This window comes from Lineus longissimus, chromosome 5 (assembly GCF_910592395.1).
Source record: "Lineus longissimus chromosome 5, tnLinLong1.2, whole genome shotgun sequence".
In the NCBI taxonomy this organism is placed as follows: Eukaryota; Metazoa; Nemertea; class Pilidiophora; order Heteronemertea; family Lineidae; genus Lineus; species Lineus longissimus.
Window position 1 is genome coordinate 20,346,884 of NC_088312.1, and position 21,031 is coordinate 20,367,914.

The window sequence follows — 21,031 nt, forward strand, 5'->3', positions numbered from 1 at the left end:
GATTTAAACCTGATAAGAACGTAAGATCTAAAGCTTAAATCAATTACGCCATGATGAATGACAAGAAAGATGGGGCCATCCTTTGTATGAGCAATCAGTAGTAAATAAAAGTCTTTTTCGTTCTTGGTAAAATCATGTGGAAACTGGGTCTGTTTCAAATTGGTGCTAACAAAACTCCTTGCACAAGCGTGAAGATAACAAATTCACTATGAGAGAAACGCCTTTAGGCGACTTCATAAAACATAATCTGGCCTACACGGCTGCCTACAGTCTCCCTTTAAATCTATGCACGAATGACATTTAAACAAAGCGAAAGGCATATGTTTGCCATGAATTAAAGTCACCTGTTGAGGCTATGGGCAGCTGCTGCACTAAATTACCAGAGGGATGATCATTATACTGTATATCTGACCTGATCATTTTCGGCGAACGCTGTTAGGCAGTTCAGGCCAGGAAGTAGACCTACCGAGGGTAAGTAAAATGTCCATGCACCACGTCTTTTGATAATGGAAAGTTTTCGCAAGACTCAGAAACGACGAAGTATACGTAGGTCCGTGGTGTCGGTATCACGGCATGTTGACCTTCATGGAAGCTGTTTCATTGAGGGTTGTTTTTATTAAGATTTGCCCTGATAACCAATTGATAGAAAGTAGAAATGGGAATTTAGGCCCAGGCGCGACAATAGACCGTGTATTGGGCTAGGCCTGAATTCTGGGCTGGGACTGAATCCCCACATCCGGTGTAACGTTTCGTTCTCAATGTTCCAATTCAATGGTGTAACGGAATGAGCCGTGGCCCACTATGGAGGAACAGAGAAGAAACCTGTAAACCCAGAGAATCACTGGAATGACAAACACTACTATTTGAAACTTTGAAACCATTGCATCGTGACCGTGGTGATCCCACACCCCGGACAGGTGCGCGCGATTTGTACTATCTGTCTCTAACAGATTCTTCATCCGTGTTTTTCAGATCAGTCAGGCCAACGGTATGAGAAGTTTCACCAGCCATTATCTCATCCTGATGCTTGCCCTGCTGACATCAGTCATGACAAAACAGGAAAAAGGCATGCGGACGCTGATGGCGCTCTACGGAGCAATGTGTGATGCAGACGAAATAGATACCAACAGAATCAGCGTCAAATCGTTCGTTCAGCGAGTGTGTGACGGAAAGACGAAATGTTCTGGTAGACTACTGATGAAAGGTGTTCATGGTATCAATCCGGAGTGTCAGAAAGATTTTTATGCGGTTGTCGTCTGCGGAAATGGTGAGATTCGGTCAACAAGCATCCAGGGTGAAGCAGACGGTAGAATGTTCCACATTGACTGCTCAGATAGAGAGCTCCCGAAAATACGTCTGAATGCCGACTGGATGGCCAGAATGGCGGGTTTATTGGAAAGCAGACGATTGCTGGAATTGCGTATGCCTGGTTCCCACGACAGCGCCTCCTATTCAATCACCGGGAGCCTGTCGCAATTCGCGAGGACACAGACTGTCTCTACGGCGCAGCAACTCTTAGGAGGCGTTCGTTACCTGGACTTTCGCCTGGGCGATTTCGCAAGGTTCTTCGGCCATGGTCCTTTTGTGGGACAGCTGGCTTTGGAGGACCTGTTACATATTTGGGCTTTCACGATCCTCCACTCAAAAGAGGTTGTAATTTTAGATATTCAGTCTACTCGCGGACTTAGTGACGACATGAGGAAAATGATTTTCAAATGGACAGAGAAACTTTTTGGGGATGTCGCTATTAAACTTGGGATGGTTGATCTGGAACATGTCACACTCGGAGACATCTGGAAAACACGAGGACGCATTCTAATCTTGTCAGATTTACCAACCCCACCCTCATCTTTATTTTGGGGAAGAGGCATTATTCTCAACCCATGGCCATACACATGTGATGTCACAACCTTGCGCCAAAATGGCGACCGACTGCTTTATAAAGTTCAAAACGAAACTCATCCTCATTTTAGTATCCTCCAATGGGTCATCACAGCGAAGGTATTCTGTCCACAGGGACTTTATCAGCGCTCTTTGGCCATTAAAGGGGCATGTGAGGAGTATTTGATCAACAATGGGTTCCCCTTTTATATCGTCTTGCTTGATTTCATTTTTGAGCCACTATCAACACCAGGACTTGTGGAGCAAATAATCGGATCAAATAAGTGCAGATGAGGAGCATCTTTCTTACGCAAAAATTATTAGTGCCATGTTGGTAGTGTCTGTGATGTTGATATACATACCACATACCTTTTTATAGACTAGTAAATATGTTCGCGTATATATAGACCCCAAACAAGTTTTGTAAGTCAAAGTGTCCCTATCAAGCCCAATGTGCTCCCTTTAACAAATGAAGTCCTTAGTATCGTTAGTGAGCATACTGGGCTTGAATTATAGGAACACTATTAGAAGAGGAGAAGGACAAAGTCACATCCAGAATACCAAGATAAGACCACTGTATTGTTGAATTTATGTTGTTACGAATTAAGTGTGTTGGCTTATGTTCGAGCTGTTATTACGCCGATTCACTGCTGCATGATGCAGCTTCTCGCGGAATCTGGAGCTGCATGCGAAATCTACGAAAAGGACTATAATTTTCAAAACGGCATCGGTGTCGGGCAATTTCAATGATAGATTCCGCTTTTGGAATCCCGTATTTGCTATCCCTCTGTTTTGCCGCCTAGTCTGGTTCCCCTGACCCACGACAGATGGCGAGATGGCGCGGTGCCGGAGTCACCATGCCATCTGTCGTTGGTCATGAGCATTGATTAAAAAAAACTTTACTTTTTCCCTTTTTGAATACCCAAATTGGATATCCCCCTTTTTTAAAGTACGTCCGATGATATTCTGCTGTATAGTTATCATGATTATTTGCCTGAATTGAAGAACGGAATCCAGATATTCTAGCCTGGTAAATGTGGCATCTGATGAAAAGATCTTTGCACAGGTATGCATACTGGCATAGGGATGATCATTATGACCAGCTTGGTGGCAACTGGAGACAACAGCTTGTGGACCTGACAACTAAATCATTCATGGCCTGTAGTTCAGATGGTGCCAAATGCTCGAACCAATTCTTTCTCACAAATCATGCCTGCTGCAATAATGACCAGCATTCCATTGAACAGACCTGGCTTGATTTGGAAGATTTAACTTAAAAACAACAAGAGGCCCAATCGCCTGGCGCTCAGCTGATATTTGATTTTCGAGACACTGAAGGTGATCATAGGCGTTGATATCAATGCATTAGACTGCACACCTGATGTTGCATGCTGATAATGCCAACAGAGGTTTGCCAAGTACGGTAGTACAATTTTTGCATACATAATGTTTTCAATAATAGTTCCTAACAACTGAACGCTGGCCAACAAAATACTCAACAATTCTCAACTTATTGTCAAGGAAAAACAACAAAATACATGAGGAGATATATTATTCATAAATACTAATTACATTTGTTTGGAACATGTTGGAATGCATGATTTTGGATAGACTTCAACAGTTTTGTATGACCTCAAAATGGAAAACTTATTGCAAAATGTGGACAAATACAATAGAGAACCTTTTTGTTAATGAAACTGACATGGGCCTGACAAGGGATGGAAATCTGTATCGGTATTTAAAAGTTCCTGATTCATGTACCGTACTCTCTCACATACAACTTTAAAATTATTGCATAGAAAAGTTTCTAAATGAAAATGTTCCGCCTACTGTATCTTTCAACTATACAGAGCATATTTTACTTCCAAAGGTCTGCCAGAACGGTAGTCGGCAAGGCCAGCTTGAGCACAGATAGAATGATTGTATCAAAATACATGTAGCACCATGTCATTGGGAAAAATACACAATCTTTCTTCATAAAACATGGTGAAAAATTCCCTTCTAATAAACATTGTACATCTACTTAAATCTGTCGACTAGAGCTCTTCACGGTCTTCATCACGCACTTTAATGAGGATTTTCCCCGTGTTTTTATTGGACTCCATAAGACGGTGTGCATCTGCGATCTTCTCCAATGGGAATTCCGAGTCTATGATCGGCTTCAACTCACCACTGGCAAACTTTGGCAGAGCATTTTTTCGGAAACTTTCCACGAGGGCAGCTTTGTACTGAAAAAAAGAAAGAATGGTCTTCATTTTTAGTCATGAGTAGTAGACTGTGTCATGAAATTCCTTATCAGAAATTAAGGCGGAACCTTCTTTATAATGGGACAAGTGGTATGAGTATTGTTAGTAAAATCAGATGAAATGTTACCTTGATGCTCCTTGTCCGAAGGGTTGATGCTTGTAGAGTCACCCTCTTCTTCATGAGTTTCTGCAGAATGTTCCCATCCACACTCCCTCCTCCTGTGGAAGAGATAATGAAATGGTCAATACCAGTGGAACCGCCCTAAATAGCAGACGCCTCTCTATCAAGGACAACATCGCTATAAAAGACACTAGTTTTGGTCCCAAATTGGTTGCTTCTATTCAATTTGACCTCTGTGAACAGGTCACCTCTCTATTAGGGACAGCACAGGTCAGTCCTGAGGATGTCCTTGATAAAGAGGTTCTACTGTAGCTAAAAAAGTTAGTAACTGGCAGACGATTACAAACTGACACAAATCTTCCAATGGCTTGTTTTACACAGTGTAAAATGCATTTCTTTCACTGCAGTCCACCATAAAACATTTCCTGCACAAAGAAATATACAGTGGCTATAACATTAAAGGAAGCTGGGGTCTCCGCAACAACATCACACAACATTGCTTTTTACTTGATAGACACGACTGGATTTTATAACGGAAGAAGTTTAGACATACCCATCAGGCCATATAATACCCAGCGTCCATCAATAGCAATAGTGTCGAGGTTCTGCTGCCAGTATGATCCACCAACACAGTCCAAGATGAGATCAATACCGTGACCTGAAAACAAATCCCGGAAAAATACAAAATCTGAGAAGTAACGCCTATGAAAATGATGTATGAGATGCTGAACAGCTGCACTGAATAGTTCAGTTTGTATGCTACTTGGCTACGATATCAATGCCCAACCTAATATGGTAGGAAGATCCTTGAAACACCAGGCAGAACCAGAAGTCTCATGGAATTGAACACAAGTCCTTACAAACCTCGTATTCCATCCAAGTCAGGATCACAGGCACACTGGGCAGTGTTAAAGATCCCATGTACATGCATAATAATTTTGTGTCAACTCCACTCTCTTTCCATCTGTCATTTAAAGAACCTCCTCCATACCTTTAGTAAACTCCACCACTTTTTCAGCAAATGGTCCCTCCTTGTAATTAAATCCAGCAGCAGCATGGAGACTGAGAGCAGTATTGATCTTTTCCTGCGAGCCAGCAGTCACAATCGGTATGGCTTTACCAACTGCCCTTGTCAGCTGAACTGCTGATGTGCCCACTCCACTTGCACCAGCATGTATGAGGACAGATTCATTGGGTTGAACATTCCCTAGGATAAGAGACACTAAATGCAATTATTCAGCGGATTAAAATTAGAGGGTGTCTGTTGAGTGAGGTTCCGCGATTGTACATTGCACCTTTCGAACTCGAAAATATTTTCCATAGACCGTGATACTTAAAGAATTTTCTTTGGTCAACATGCTAATTAGCCATGAGAGAGTCATACCTATTCGCAATTAGTAAATACTAGGTAGGGTGGCCCTATAGAAACCCCTAACAAAATTCTAGAGCAAGGTAGGGTGGGCCGCCCTGACAAATGGCCTTGTGGAGAAGACTGCAATGGTCTGGAGATTCTGTTCCTTGGTACTGAGAAGTAGTAGAATCAAATGTGATGTTATTTGCAAATAGAAACATGCATACCAACTGTGAACAGCAACTGATAGGCAGTGAGCCAGACCTCTGGAATGGCAGCTGCCTCTCTGTAGGTCATCGCTGTAGGTACTTGCAGGATGAGATCCTCATGTGCTGCCACGTACTCTGCATTACCACCACCTAGAGATTGGAAGAGAAGAGAAAAAGAAGACTGTGCTGAGCCAGGCAAGACGAAAGCTTACGACAACAGAGGGGTGACGCCGATATCATCTATATTTCTGTTCAAAATGAAGGCAAGTGCCTGTCAGATGTGATGTCTTTGGTCCTACCCCCGGTTGGATGACTTCCTCATGTAAAAAGTCAAATATCTCAATCTCTGACAGCATAGCCTTCCTCCGGGGCAGGCTCCAGGGTCTCTGGTATCCTACTACTGTCCATTTCAAATCCTTATAATCATTGGTAGAGCTCTCTCATCTCAATAATAAAGAAGCAAATTTTAAGTATTGCTGTGTCCTCTCTAACCCTTAACCCTTTGGCACACGATCGTCGCTGTAGAGACGATCCATCATCCATCCAGAAGTGGTACATATGTTTACAGAGAAAACGCTAGACATCTTCACTCAGTTTCTGCATCAGAAGATTTACAATAATTGATTTAAAGTTCCTAACATACCAGCCAATAGTGCCATGACTCTGTCTCCTTTGTTCAACTTGCTAGAGCAACCAGGACCAATCATTTCTACACTACCAGCTGCCTCAAGACCAAGGATGTCACTCTCACCAGGTGGTGATGGATATAGACCTTTTCTCTACAAATGGAATACATGTATAAATAAGTTGGAACTTCATAAATCAGAGAATCACTGATGCAACATAGCCATAGGACTCATCGAGGTAGCTTACTGTATAAAATGTGATTAGAATTTACAAGATGACTATTTACAGAGACATCAGAAAGAAATTGACATTGCCTGAGTTCATTGCCTAATTTCATGAATTATTCAACTTGTCAGTCAGTCAGTCTTGATTATCACCACACACTCATACTCTGCTGCAAATACAATTGAACATCAGGCCTGTGTTACGGAGAATAAAGAATGGATTCAGAGATATCAGGTTTACCTGTGACGTATCAGCTCTGTTGATGGCACTCATGTAGACTTTGATCAAGACTTCTCCGGGCCGAAGCTGGGGAAGGGGAACTTCACCAATAGACATATTTTCTGGTCCTCCAGGTTTGAACTGGGTTGATCGCATCATTTTGGGTAAATGCTGGAAATAATATCGACACCCATGAACACTACTTATGTTCGTTGTCCTTAGTGTCCAGGTCCACTCCAGGACATCCAAGCCCCTCCCCCTGGGGGTGGGGGTTAGGCCTACTCCCGGCCTAGCTCTAGTATAGTAGTAGCTGGCCTATTGTAGGATTTTTTGCCTAGGCCCTGGGGAGGTGTTCTCTGGAATTACTGTCGTTTCGCTACATTGCCAGTTCGCTACAAGTCGTTTCGCTACATGTGGCGGTCGTTTCGCTACATGGTAGGTCGTTTCGCTACATGGGTGGAGTCGTTTCGCTACATGATGGGTATGGTCGTTTCGCTACATGGAGGACGTTTCGCTACATGGGTGGAGTCGTTTCGCTACATGGGTGGAGACGAGCAAGCCAACGCGAAGGCCTTGCAAAGGCCTCCAAATCTGCGTTGGAGTGCGTTTGAATGACCCCTGTCAATCAATAATAAGTACGTATACACGGATAGACAATTGAGCGAGCCAACGCGAAGGCCTTGCAAAGGCCTCCAAATCTGCGTTGAAGTGCGGTGGGGCCGGGCATTTTTCGTAGGGGCGGGCGGGGACGATCACCAACTCTTTTTTTTATGTGGCCTAACCCAGGCCAGGACGACAAGAACCCCTTGCGCGCCATCAAACCGTATAAGTTTTTTTTACCGGCAAACTGTGCTATAGGCCTAATAAATTTGTAGTCACCACCGGGAATTATAGTAGGGTAAAATAGACTCCACCCATGTAGCGAAACGTCCTCCATGTAGCGAAACGACCATACCCATCATGTAGCGAAACGACTCCACCCATGTAGCGAAACGACCTACCATGTTGCGAAACGACCGCCACATGTAGCGAAACGACTTGCAGCGAACTGGCAATGTAGCGAAACAGCCTGATACCGTTCTCTGCACCCCGGACCCAGACTTTCCCATATATTGCGTCTAGTTCCTGTGGTTGTCCCCATGGAATATATTTCTGGAGGAAAGACTGGATGATCTTGGATTAGGAAAGGTTTTGATTTAGAAATAGAATTGTCCCACTGGCCCTGTCCTGTGGGCAGTGAGTCAGAGGAGTGTGGCTGTGGACAGCGGAAGTTGACTCTTTTCACCAATCAATCAAACCAAAATCAAACAATTTGACACAAACCTGGGTCGTTAAGGAAAATAAGGAAATAGCTATCAATACGAGAATGAACATGTCGCGTTGCGACAAAACTAAATTGGCTTAAAATTTGACTTTGCTGTGAGTGCGATCAAAAATCGCAAAAACTTGTTGTCCGTCTGCTGTTTTATAAGGGCCGACTGTTTTACTATATTTTCATTTGTTAAAATGAATGCGATTTCCGAAATCTACTCTTTTAAATTATAAAATAAAATAATATTAGTAAGTTTATTTTTGATTCGATGAAATAATTGGTCCTGTTCACTGCAATTATTTTTAAACTCATATTTTTAAAACAGAGTTGCCGGTACTGCGGGAATGGTAATGGCGTCTGTCTGATTTCGAGGTGAGCATCAATTTTTCCTGATTTAAACCGTCATTTTCCGCCCTTATTCGCTTGCAGAATACCGTTTGCATTAGTTTTGAAGTATTCTCTACACACTGAAGATTCACCGGGTAGCAACAATTTAGAGATCAACGACGTTCTTCTACAAGTTTTTGCCCTTGTTTTTATCCGCATGGCCGTTTTGTCCGGCGCACTTGGCACACTGACTGAGACCGATGCTTGTAGAGCTCAGTGTACATCATGTTCATTTACATAACACTGTGCACTGCACAATGCACTACAGAAATTTCTGGATTGCTTGCATCTATGTGTGATGTATACTAAACATGCATGCCACAGTGCATGCAGTGAACTGCCAGTGCTGTGTGTGACTGATAGTGATGGTGCTTATCATTGTGCATCAATCAACATATCAATCAAGGTGTCCTTCCGACCTTCTTAAATTAATTCTACACTGTCGACCGTCACCGTGCTATACAGTTAATACAGTTTCATTTGTATGATGTTGATTGATAGGCCATAATTATACTGTAGACCTCTTGTGTCTTATAGTTATACCCTACTGGCCATTGATATGCTTATCTTTGTGTGCGTTCAAAGTACCGACTACCGATGTGGGTCAAAAAAGAGTCTAAGTCATCAACATATTTCATATATTGTTGTATCTTTATCTTCAGGAAATAAGTAATAGACAGTCTTCAAGATGCCACGCAAATCTCGTGCAGCTTCGAAGCCAAAGGAGGCGGAGGAACGTGTCACAAGGACCAGTCTTCGAAGTCGCAGTCGGGGTGGTGCTGCAGCACCTGTGATGGAGCCACCAAAAGCCAAAGGCAGCAAATCATCTCCATCACCATCTAGCCCTACATCTGGTCGCAGTTCGAGGAGGAAGAGTGCAAGCCCTAGCCCGGGGCCAAAGGGGTAAATTTACATTAAAATCCTGAATTGAGGAAGTGAGAAAATGCACTTTTCTTTAGTATGTCAGGTTGTCTCACCCGAGTGGCTTGCTGACATTGGTTACTCATGCACGGCTCTCAGACTTCTAATCAGATCATTGTGCTGATATGGTGAATGGTGAGATGGAAATCTGAGGCATATTTTTGTCTTGTTTATTTTACAGCTTTGTAGCTCATCTCCTTGTCTTATGATTGATGTTATTCATCCATTTTAGCCGAGGGGCCAGGAGCAGATCATCAAAGGCTGAGGAACCAGAGAAAGCTTCGCCAGCTAAAGGACCTGCTGCAAAGGGGAAGGCAGTGCAAGAAGGTCAGTCCCTTTGCTACTTAAAAATTATGTTACATGATGTACTGGATAGACTTAAATGTGTGAAATGACTTTGCCTCTGTTCTTTTGACAAAACATGACGCTGGTAACAGTGTTGTCTTGATGTTTTACAAACTGTATTCAAATTTTGAAGTTGCTGATTAGAAGAAGTTAATAATGATGCTCTGTTTTGTTCACAGAGAAGCCAGAGCCAGCCGCAAGAGGGAGACGTGGACGCAAGGCTGAAGAACCGGAGGAGATGGTTGAAGACGTTGCAGAGGAAAATGAAGAGGAAGGCAAAGAGAAGAAGGAGGAGGAGGAAAGTAAGTTAAAGCAGAATAACTTAACAACATGAAAAACGGTCTTTAGAGTATTTCAAATAAGAGGAGTTCTTTGAGTTTGCCTTAATCTTATGTTCACTTTCCTCTTCTACTTGCAGAACCTTCCTTAGCACGTGCTGCAGCCAAGAGGGGTGGTCGTGCTGCCAAGTCGAAGAAAGCCGTTGAACAAGCTGAAGAAGAAGTGGCAGAGGAAGTTGCACCCGAAGAAGAGAAAAAACGTAGGTTTTATCTTTAAAAATGTCGTAAATATTATGCTTATTTGAGAAGTCTTACATTTGTTTGATGGACGGAAAAGTGACCAAGTGGCCTGGTGACTTATTTCGCATGTTTCATTCATTTGATGGAAAAGCTTGTAGTGGACTTGCATAAACCAATATGTTGGTATTTGAAAACTGACCCATGAGCCAAGATCAAAGAAGTTCTGTATAACTGTTGATTTTGTTTTTCCTGAATATAGCTGCAGAGTCGCCCGCAAAGGGTCGTGGCCGTGGCCGCGTTGCTAGGAAAAGTGATGAACCTGCTGTAGCGAAATCACCAGCTACTGGTAGAGCAGCTCGAGGCCGCCGTAGTGGCGCGGCTGAGGCTACGGAGAGTCCTAAGGAAGAAGTGAAAGGTACGGGCTAATTGGCTGATTGACCCTGACTTAGACCAATGAAAGAGTTCGTCACCAGCTACTCGTGTATCTTGCTAGGTCTTTAACTTTGCCCTGGCATAGGCGCCAGGTACAAGGAACATCGGTTTTCAACTCATTCACAAGACAAAGCAATGCAGGGTTTGGTGCCTTGCTCAAGGGCACACGAAACATTATTGATCATTCCAAGCAAGGGCATATATGGAGATTATAGACAAATATGTAAAATGGTATGGATGTCATCGAACTATTACTTGAAAACAAAAATCTCTATGTGTAGCTTAAGAACAGCGATTTTCAGCTGATCTCATGAACATTATTTCTATGAAGGATGGGGTACCTGTAATTTGGTGTCCTTGCTGTTAATCTATCATGGCTGCTAGTGCTATGAAAAGTAGGTAATTTAAAGTTTTTCTGTTGATTGTCTATGATATTTTTTCAGCAGAGGAAGGTGGAAGATCGAGTCGAAGACGCAGTGCTGCCGCAGACAAATCTCCAGAGAAGAAACCTGCACCGTCTCCAAAACGCAGAGGCCGTGGCATGGCTGAAAAAGCTGTTACTGGAGAGGCAGAAGGAATGGTGACTGAACTAGTACCACTTGTGGAAAAATTACCAGAACAGACAAAACCTTCTCCAAAACGTAGAAGCCGTGGAAAGCCTGAGGAGACTAAGATTGAACAAAAGGACTCTGAGCCAGTTGCTGCAAGGTCAACTAGGAAAGCCAAGTCGGAGTCTAAAGTAGAAGCTGCAGCTGGACTGGCTTTGGAGAAAGAGGCCCCAAAAGAACAAGTCATTGGTGATGCTAGCCCTAAAAAGGCAGCTGCCAAGGAACCTGAATCAGTAGAGATGAAGATGACGCCTTCTCCTGAAGTTGCCACGACTGCTGCAAAGCCTGCATCCTCTCCAACCAAGAAGAGGAAACGAGAAGCAGACAATGAAGAAATTGGTAGCCGTCCCAAGAAACGAAAATCATCAGCTAAAAATGAATCGCCAGTTGTTGTGCCACTGGTTGAAGAAGAAGCTATGGAGACTGATGAACCGGAGGGAGCATCCGTCGTTGATTCAAGCTCGGCTTTGAAACAGATAGCGCCTCCTGTCCTTGATGTTGTGGCTGCAAAGGAAGCTGAAGCTGTCCCAACTCGAGATGAAGCTCCTTTGCCACAGCGGGTCCAATCTAATACTAACATGACAGAACCACCGACTTCCTCGCACGGAGTGATCTCCTCCTTCCCTGCCGAAACTGAGCAACTGACACCTGAAGCTGAAGCAGCTGAGGCAGATTATGAGTCGTTGCCTACTCCACCTGATCAAGACATGACTGGAGAGGAGCCAGATCAGTCTGATGAGTGCGCTCCTGCTGTACTGGCTCCCATGCCAGAGACAAGGGAAGCTGAGCATATCCATGAAGCAAAGGAACCAACTCCTGTGGCCACTGCTGTCCCAGTTGCAGCGCCTGAGCCAGTACAGTCATCCCTGGAAGTCAATCGAAATCAAATGAAGCCATCAGCTCCGAGGAAAGAACATGAGCCTGACCAGTCTTCGGCCGTGCGGCCAGTGCGACAGGCCATGGAAACTGATCTCAGTTCCGGTAGTGCAGAAGCTTGCCCTGTTCCCGTACAAGTACCAGAAGTTGTGGAGCCTGTGATAATACCAGAGCGCGCCCAAATGCTATATGATTCAAGTGCTGCACCTTCAAGTTCAAGCTCTGCAGTCAGGGTTGAAAGAGAAGTGCAAGGGTCGGAGGCTATGCCAGCCAAAGCAAGCCAGGGAGAGGAAGCAATGAAAGTTGAGCAGAAGTTGGCAGTACCTCCTGTATCTTCGTCGATGGAGGCGGATTCTGGTGCAAATTCTACATCAGGGCAGCAAACTGATGTCGCTTCCGATTATGTTGTTGTGAGTATGGCTGATGTTCCACCAACTGACAGCACCGAGGTGAAGCAGAGTTTGCCACGGGAACACACACCTCTGGAAACTGAACCAAAATCCTCGTCTGATGGTGTCCTGGTGTCATCTACAAAACCGCCTCTTATGAACAACCATCAAGACACACATTCCAATGCTGTAGATGCCATGAACGGACACTCTGCGTCAAAAGATTTATTACTAAATAGAAAGTACATTCAAAATGTTGCAATAGACTCTAACACGCTTGACCCTGCCAAACAGTTTAGTGTTGTATCATATAATATTCTCGCCGAGTGCCATCGTAAGAGAGGGGATTACAGCCATGCTGCAGAGGAAGTATTAGAACAGGGTTATCGCCACAGACGGTTAATGCTGGAGCTGAAGTATCTGGATGCTGACGTCATTTGTCTCCAGGAGGTGGATCCTGACTACTATACGAACACACTTGAGCCAGCTCTAAAGGCGTAAGTATTTTTCTACATATTTTCAGAAAGTTAGCTGGTAAGCACGAACAGGGCTAGAAATTCAAGGAGACAACAGAGGCAATTGGTAACCTTGGAATATATTCCTTCACAAAGGCAGTTTATCTTTATCAATTTCCATTTGAAGTGTGCCTTTTTCGTCTGAACTGGCAAAAGTGTCTTTTTTGTCGAAAAAGATTGCTGTGCCCTCTTGAAGTGATAAGTAAGCCCTGTCATATGTGAAGGTGGTATTGAGTTGACTTGCTTTGATATAGACTTACAATACAAATAATGTTCCTATGAAAGAGTGCTGATGATGTTACTTGTATTCGTACTCTGAAATCAATCATTAGATTGAAGACACTTCAGAACAGCTGATGCACTGCTCCATCATGAACTTTACCAGAATATACTTTACAAGTCCTGTTTAGCTTTCTTAGTTCTATTGTCTTCATTTCAGCCTGGGGTATTCTGGGGAATACAAGAAGAGGGTAGATGACTTCTATCATGAGGGCGAAGCTACGTTTTACCGCTCATCACAATTTTCACTTGTCGAGTGCAGCTCTGTCTCGTTTAGGGATGCTGTGGAGAAGGTGAGTCAGTTCGTGAACTCTGTTTCACTTCTTCACCCCCTTGCAAAGTTGTGAAAAGTTTACAACTACCAGCAGTATTTAAGAAATAGTTGCGAGCAAGGACAGACTTCCAAGAAGAGGAATAATAGTCTGTCCTCAAGTGCCTATGGGACGATGGAGCTTTACCTAGAGCAGATTGCAACTATGAATGCTAATTCAGGGACATTGTATTGTGGAGTGCAGATGATGTGAACTGTATTCGTACTCTGAAGACATCTTGTGAGGACACTTCAAAACAGCTGATGCACTCATCAAATAGAAAAGCTAATGAAAAGTTGAGGTCAACTTTGCCAGTTATGCTTTGCCAGTTATGCTTTGCCCTGTGTGGTCATTATTTTTGTTGAGGATGTCATTGAGAATTGCTTGACTTTTAATCATTTGATTTCGTTCACTTTTAGGATCTTGCTGTCAGCACCTTGACAAAAGATGAAAAGGCAGCCGTGAAGAATTACACGAAAGATCCCTCGATTGTTCTTCTCACTAGGCTGAAGTGTAACACGACTGGCAAGGAAGTGACCGTTGGGAATATCCATGTTGCCTATGCTTATTTCAAACACCCAGACTTGCAGTGTGTGCAGGTAAGAAATAGTCAGTTATAAACAATATTTAGATTGTGTTGTTTCAAACTTCTCAACTGATTGACCATCTCAGCTTATTGAAATCTTGTAGAATCTCACTCAATTGAACCCTGTTATGAATATTGCCCCCTCAATGCAGTTTGTATGAAAATCAGTTGAAAACAGTATTGAGTCTCAAATGCATAAAACTGATTATAAAAATTGTGCTTGCAGATTGCATATGCAGTGAACCGGTTGGTTGCCATGGCAGGTGGCCTGCAGAATGCTCACATCTTATGTGGCGACTTCAACTGTGAGGCCACATGGGCTCCATTCCAGCTGGCCAGAGATGGATATCTGGCCAATGAAATGATTGAGCAGCTACAGGCAATGGAGTGTATTGAACTACCAGATGGACAGGTATGTTAGGCCTGTCTTTTTCCTTTTCAGAGACAATGTTTTCTTTTTGATTCCGTGAGCAATTAGTCAAATTGGTCAAAAGTAGTAAATCCACCTCAAAATTTAAGATATTACATCTGTGGGTGTGGGAAACTACAGATGATGACAAGTTTGCTGCACATTTCTGATTTATTTTAACTAGTCAACTGATCTGCTGGGGAAGTGGAAGATAGTACTTGTCTGCCTGTCGCGTTGTTTTTTAATTGAAAACGAATGTCAACGAGTGTTTTATTATGCACAAAGATGACATCAATTGTGTCAATGACTACACCCACCAGTATCAAGTGATGACTTTTTTGAAGGCTGGAGGCTGGGCTCTAGCTGGCGTACGCTTGCATACAGGGGGGGGGTGAGTACTGAAAATTAGTAAAAATCGTGAGAACTTTCTAAATGAACAGCTCCTTACTTTCTTCTTTTAACTAATTTGAGGGATTGTTTTCTACTTGCAGAAGAAGTCATTAGTCAACTTGTTCTGGAAGGGCTTTCAGCATACCTCTCCAAACCTACTGAGTGCTTACTCAACAGTCCAGGTAAGTCCTCTTTCAATCATATTTCACACCTCTCTATTAAGGGTAATCTCTGTATTGAGGACACTAGTTTTAGTCCCAAATTGGTGGTTCCCCTTCAATTTGACCTCGCTTATCAGAACACCTCTCGTTTAAGGAGAGTACTTGTCAGTCCAAAGGGTGTCCTTGATAGAGAGGTTCCACTGTAATTTATAATGCGAACCTGTTCTTATTGCTTCAGGACCATGAGCCTACTATGACCAGTATAGATCCTACATGGTCTGGATGCATCGATTTCATACTCCTCAGCCAGAGTCTAGCACCAATGGGGGTCCTTCAGACTAACTGTCAAGAGATGATCCCAAACAGGATGTATCCATCAGATCATCTCTCCCTTAAATCTAGCTTGGCATGGTAAGGAACTCCATCTTTCTCAGTGCTCAAGCTAGTCAATGTAACGTGCATATAGATTCTGTTGGCTGAGGGGCTGTCACTATTGGTGTTTTCATGGATATTTTACCCCAAATCCAAAAAACATAATACTTTTGAAATTTGTCTGCATTTAAAAATAACTTTTCATCTTTCTAGGCGAAAGAGCCAGCCCTCACCTCCGTAACGGCCCACAATAGACGCTGCTTGGACTACATCTTCTGCAGCAGTGGAGACTTCAACATTCTGGGTGTGCTCGAGACTCCTACTGAAGCGGAACTGACGATAAACTCGCGTCTGCCAAGTATTGTATTCCCATCGGACCACGTGTCGATGAAGGCGAGGTTAGCTTTCAAGTGAACAACGCAATGATGATTTCAGGCTCGGAAGTTTTCACGTGTCATGTTTCAGGATGCACATGATAGGCCAGGTTTACATAGAAAACAGGTGAATTGTGGAACATGAAGAGTGACTTAAAAAATAACATGATATTTTGACTCTGTTTTCTGTACTGGTTCAAGACCATGACTCCGGGTCACAGAACTACTGAAAGTGACGTAGTGTTATGTCTTGAAAGTGGGTTTTCACCTGCTCTTTGAATGAACTTTTTGGTTGAAAAACATTCGTCTTCATGGTAGACATGCAAAGTTATGTTGTGGAAATGTTTTGGCTGAAGAAACCCGCCAGATAGAAGTATCTTAGGTGGAATGGTCTCATTACGCAATGTATCTTTGTGTGCTCTAACCCACTCTGGTCTTGCTCTGAGGTGACCTCGTGCAGTGCACTTTTTTGGGTGATATTTTCCAGGGTCAAACTAACTTGTTGGTTAAACTGAAGACATTGATATCCAAGGATATCTTTTTACATGTATTGCATTCTATGATAATGTTGTTGAATTTCTTGGCAAATTGGGGAAACTGTTCGAAAAGATATTATGTTTAAGATGGAATTTAAAATACAAATAGCTGAAAAAGTGTTCTCTGAAGTATGACACACATGTACTTGTAAAAGAAAGTATAACTTATTGGACTAGAACTTGTTCCTATTTTAACTGAACTTTTAAACACCATGATTCTTGCTGTAAATGTTATTATAAACTTATGGCAGGTATTGTATGTAATTATATAGTATTGTTTGGATTGATAACTACCGAAATGTGTACATACCAGCCCTCAGAGATAGTACCCTATATTTGGCAGCTTGCACTCAAAAACATGCATTTTGTGAGAATAGGAATTCAAAACTTTCTGAAATATTTAAATTCATGTAACTATGATTACATGTGTGTGTCAAAAATACTAATACGTCACTGATATTTCACAATAGAGGTAAAATATTTTTGTACTTTAAAAGGGAGATTGTTCTTCATTTCTACTGCTTGTGCTTTTAAAGTCTAATTTTAAGAAAATTGTTTGGATTGGAAAAGATGCTACAGTATTGACTTAAGGAATTGAACCTGAGGCGGAGGACCTTGGTTGAGTTACCAAGACACTCGAGGGTGGAGCTAAAATACAGTCCAAACCCGAGCCGACAGGCGAGGGTTTGGACGAAATTTTAGCTCCACCCGAGAGTGTCTTGGTAACTCAACCAAGGTCCGAAGCCGATGGTTCAATTTCTATTCTAAAATACCTCAAACTTAAAAAGATAGGCCACGAAAATAACTTGAATATGTGCGAATTTGGCAAATTCCATCCATCGCCGGCCCGGCCGGAGCGCCGGTAGCGCCATTGTTTACATTATGTTACGGCAACGTTGCAGAAAATGAGACATGTACATTTTGTACAGCGCGCATAGGAAGTCCGCATCGGCTCGCTCAAGTGATGCTAAAATCCGCGCAAATGGGCTATTTGGAGCGTTTTTCTCGGCAAATATGTGTAGTGCTCATTAAAAAACTTAGGGTGGTTGATGCTTCCTTGACTGATTTGTGTTTGAAGCAGTGTTTTGAGAGCCTCAAACTTCTGAAGTGAGCTGAAATTCCATTGACGTGACGTGTGCATGGTTCCACATTTTAGTGCAACCCGAGGGAACTTTGGTAGAGCATCTTGGTTGCGTGTCCAAAACACTCCGCTCTCAGAACGAGGCTTATGCATTTTCCATTTAAAAGTTGACTTTACGGTACCAAGGTATTTTAGAATACAACTTCTCGACTTCTTATGAATTATTGAACTGCATAAAGATATAATCTTAGGGTTCGTCATCTATGAAAATCAGTCTCAAAAACTCCACTTGACTGAGATAGCAATCAATTACAAATCCCCATGTGACATAAGGGAGGTGGGTCAATGTACATGTATTACCTGCATCTTGTCATGCATTATCTATATCATTCAAATTTTGTTTATATTACCGTGTATGTTTTCGATTTTGTAGTCTGTAATGCTTAGCAAATGCATAAGAGGTATTTCAGTGGGGTCTTTTCATTCTATACATGTAGTTAGCCGCATATAGTCGAGCTATAGTGTAATGAATATTCCAGAGTACAATATGACAAGATGGGAGATTATCCTGATCTTTTTGTATGTTTCAATGTGAATTGTATCATCTATTTATCTAGTTGAAACTGGTGCCATACAAAAATCTTAACAGATTGATTTAAGTTAGAAAAGTGTGGTACATGAACATGTACCAATTTGCAAATGGGCTCAAATATTCAATAGTAAAGGAAGTGGTTAATTTGATTGCTCTAAAATGTGTTTGTGAGAAGATGACCCATGTTTTCTTTTATATTCTCATTCTATACTAGGGAAATTTTAGCTACAAGCATTTATTGTGCATTTTGATTTTTTTACAGACGTCAGATTCATTGGCATGACTGCAGAATTAATAAAGCATATTTGTAAAACATGGAAACAGGATAATTTTAGCAGCTGTTACAGTTCGTGATTTGTGAAATTGCTTCTTTGATTTTGGCATAGTTTTCATTCAGCATTTTCAGAACTCTGTAACAGTAATTTTGATAAATATTGTTTTTCGTTGCATTTTGCTGGTCGTGTTAAAATGCAAAATTAAAACGATGTACATGTATGTGACAATTTTCCTGTTTGTTAAACTTGTTTGTTGTATGAATGATTTAATAGAATCAACAAAATACTAGTAAAAGAAATGGTGTAAGTCATGTAGGTGAAGTTTGAAATCATTAGAATATTTTAATGAAATTGGAGGGCGTAACTAGGGGGCATATGGATACGCTGTGGTGTAGTGGCTCAGGTTCTCAGCTAGAGGTCCCTGGTTTGATCCCGGTGCGAGACTCTAGGCAAGTCTCTTTGTCTTATTTGCCTTACTCCAGCCAGGTGTAAAAATGGGTCCCGGTCCAAAATGCACAGATTGTAGCGCTGATTGATCAGCTCAGCTGAGGTCTACTGAAGTGAAGCTTTCAGGATAGACTAGGGGTAAGGTGCAAAGTAAGATGATAGTCTATACCTATATCGCAGTTGATATCTGACTCTAATTCCCAACTTTAGATGGCTATCTTTTTATTGCCCATCCCGGCAATAAATATCGCAGTTAACTGCAATAAAAATTAACTCTCAAAGCCGAGGTGGCATTACAACCTTGTAGGTTAGTATTCAAACGTCATGTATGTACATGTAGTTGGTTCCCCACCTTGATGAATGTTCCATATGCTTCGTCACCTATCATAGCAACCCCCCTATCCATGTTGCTGCAAACAATCTTCTTGGTTGAGTTGTGTTCTTAGTTCTGCGAGCCGGATGAGATGCTAGGGGGGCAAGGACAGTGGCTCTGTGTCATTTGTTTACGAACTCCTGACATCTGAAACTTAACTTTGGTCAAATTCTATATTACAGTGGACGATTCCCTTGGCCCAAGAATCGAGTTTAAACACCTAGAATCTTTGTGTAGATACCCCCACGAAACTAGTATTGTAATGAATACTTATTGTTCTAAATGTTGAGTTAGATGTTTTATTCAAATTTGTCAACCTTCCACTCAGCCCAGATGGCTGAATATTTTCGAATCAAAATACAATGAATTGTACTCCATTCATAAAAAATTGAATTTGAATATCATTTTGAAAATATCCCAGCGTGTAAATACGTACTTGCAAGTATATACTTGGTAAGGCCGACTGCTCTGATGTTTGGGTGAGGATTTCTGGCCCTGATCACATCCCTTGAAATGTGTTCTAGGTGCGTGGACCACTTCATTGTTGCAATCGTTATTTTCTGTCACTTGCATTCTCCGAAGAGAGCAATAACACTGCATTTGATTCATGCATCGGTGTATTAATTTGCTTGATTATTTTTCGTATTTCATTTTGCAACGGTACTGTAATATGTAGTGTATGCTTTTAAGATTGTGTGTAAAACATGAAATAATAAATATCATATCAGTTTTATTGTGAAAATTTGTGTTTTCTTCTTGTTCTTAATACAATCCCCCCCCCCCCCGCCCTCCCCCCACCACCCCCATTAAGCTCTACAAGTGCAACTGTACACAAAATAAGTAAGGGAAAGTGACTTGGCATCTGCTCGAGTGATGCACAAATGTACACAGAATGTTTGGGTACACTTTCACCTTTCACATCTTGGAAACTTGAAACTCGGACCACCAGCAGAAGCTAATAGCACTTGCTACAGTGGTGGATTTAGGGGGGCACATGCCCACTTATAGTCAGAGCGCATAGATTTATCATGGCACCTCTCCCCAAGAAGCCAATGACTGCTGTTTTAGCCCTCAGATATCAAGATTATGCCCATTGGGCAAATTTTTCTTGAGGAGGACCTAACTGATTCCAAGACCACATCCACTGGGCTCTCCATGTTTGGCTGTGTCCTCTCCTTTCCAAAAGTTCTTGGTCCTTCACCACTATTTAGTTTCTGCTACCAGGACAAGAAGTGTGAGTGAGACACACTCCAGAGATGCTAAGAGCTAGCCAAAAGAGGAGGTGGTTCTTACCTCAAGAGCCAAGCTACATGTATAATGGGAAATAAGCACATTATCCTCCTGGCCACCTCAATCCCATGCCGAAGTTGGTGGCTAACCAACCGACTACGATGGATAGAGCTACCAACCGGCCTCGAACCTGTGACCAGCAATTCACGCGGTGGACCGAAACCACTGGACCGGGCCTTCGGGATCAGCTGTATCCAAGTATTGTTCATAGGATAAAGGACGTAAAGAAAACGAAACTGATGTATCAATACCTTGTTATTTCCTCTTAAATCACATAACAATGATTAGTACACAGACATTTCCTACTATGATTTATCACAATATACATGTACTTGTCCAACAGTTTTACAACCAAGCACATAATAATAGAGAA

At 42.2% G+C, this 21,031-nt stretch overlaps 2 protein-coding genes across 4 annotated transcripts; one reads left to right on the forward strand and one right to left on the reverse strand.

Annotated features, from left to right (window-relative positions):
* Nucleotides 1–3,416: 3,416 nt before the first annotated feature.
* On the reverse strand, nucleotides 3,417–8,344 carry LOC135488480 (quinone oxidoreductase PIG3-like). Its single transcript, XM_064773106.1, has 8 exons — nucleotides 8,203–8,344; nucleotides 6,901–7,050; nucleotides 6,452–6,587; nucleotides 5,827–5,958; nucleotides 5,240–5,455; nucleotides 4,802–4,906; nucleotides 4,255–4,346; nucleotides 3,417–4,109 (listed from the first exon to the last, which is right to left on the reverse strand). Exons 1-8 carry the CDS (start codon nucleotides 8,251–8,253, stop codon nucleotides 3,918–3,920), a joined length of 1,074 nt encoding a protein of 357 aa, XP_064629176.1. The 5' UTR covers nucleotides 8,254–8,344; the 3' UTR covers nucleotides 3,417–3,917.
* Nucleotides 8,345–8,530: 186 nt separating this feature from the next.
* LOC135487694 (nucleolar protein dao-5-like) lies at nucleotides 8,531–20,110 on the forward strand. 3 transcript variants are annotated; one of them, XM_064771738.1, is made up of 13 exons: nucleotides 8,531–8,563; nucleotides 9,241–9,481; nucleotides 9,732–9,826; nucleotides 10,024–10,146; nucleotides 10,263–10,382; nucleotides 10,622–10,777; nucleotides 11,238–13,164; nucleotides 13,622–13,754; nucleotides 14,192–14,371; nucleotides 14,585–14,770; nucleotides 15,259–15,339; nucleotides 15,557–15,729; nucleotides 15,904–16,048. In XM_064771738.1, the coding sequence occupies exons 2-13, from the start codon at nucleotides 9,267–9,269 to the stop codon at nucleotides 15,929–15,931; spliced, it is 3,417 nt and encodes a 1,138-aa protein (XP_064627808.1). In that variant the 5' UTR covers nucleotides 8,531–8,563; nucleotides 9,241–9,266; the 3' UTR covers nucleotides 15,932–16,048. The 3 variants fall into 3 exon arrangements, with proteins under 3 accessions (XP_064627808.1, XP_064627807.1, XP_064627809.1); XM_064771737.1 differs by lacking the exon at nucleotides 15,557–15,729 and having other exon boundaries at nucleotides 15,904–20,110; XM_064771739.1 differs by lacking the exon at nucleotides 15,557–15,729 and having other exon boundaries at nucleotides 11,241–13,164; nucleotides 15,904–20,110.
* Nucleotides 20,111–21,031: the final 921 nt, after the last annotated feature.

Coding starts and splice junctions, on each gene's coding strand:
- LOC135488480 (XM_064773106.1), bottom strand. CDS start 8,253: ATGTTCATTCTCGTATTGATAGCTATTTCCTTATTTTCCTTAACGACC. Junction 4,907..5,239: donor AGTGGTGGAGTTTACTAAAG/GTATGGAGGAGG, acceptor ATTTGTTTTCAG/GTCACGGTATTGATCTCATC. Junction 4,110..4,254: donor TTCGGACAAGGAGCATCAAG/GTAACATTTCAT, acceptor TCTTTTTTTCAG/TACAAAGCTGCCCTCGTGGA.
- LOC135487694 (XM_064771737.1), top strand. CDS start 9,267: ATGCCACGCAAATCTCGTGCAGCTTCGAAGCCAAAGGAGGCGGAGGAA. Junction 14,372..14,584: donor CAGACTTGCAGTGTGTGCAG/GTAAGAAATAGT, acceptor TTGTGCTTGCAG/ATTGCATATGCAGTGAACCG. Junction 14,771..15,258: donor TTGAACTACCAGATGGACAG/GTATGTTAGGCC, acceptor TTCTACTTGCAG/AAGAAGTCATTAGTCAACTT.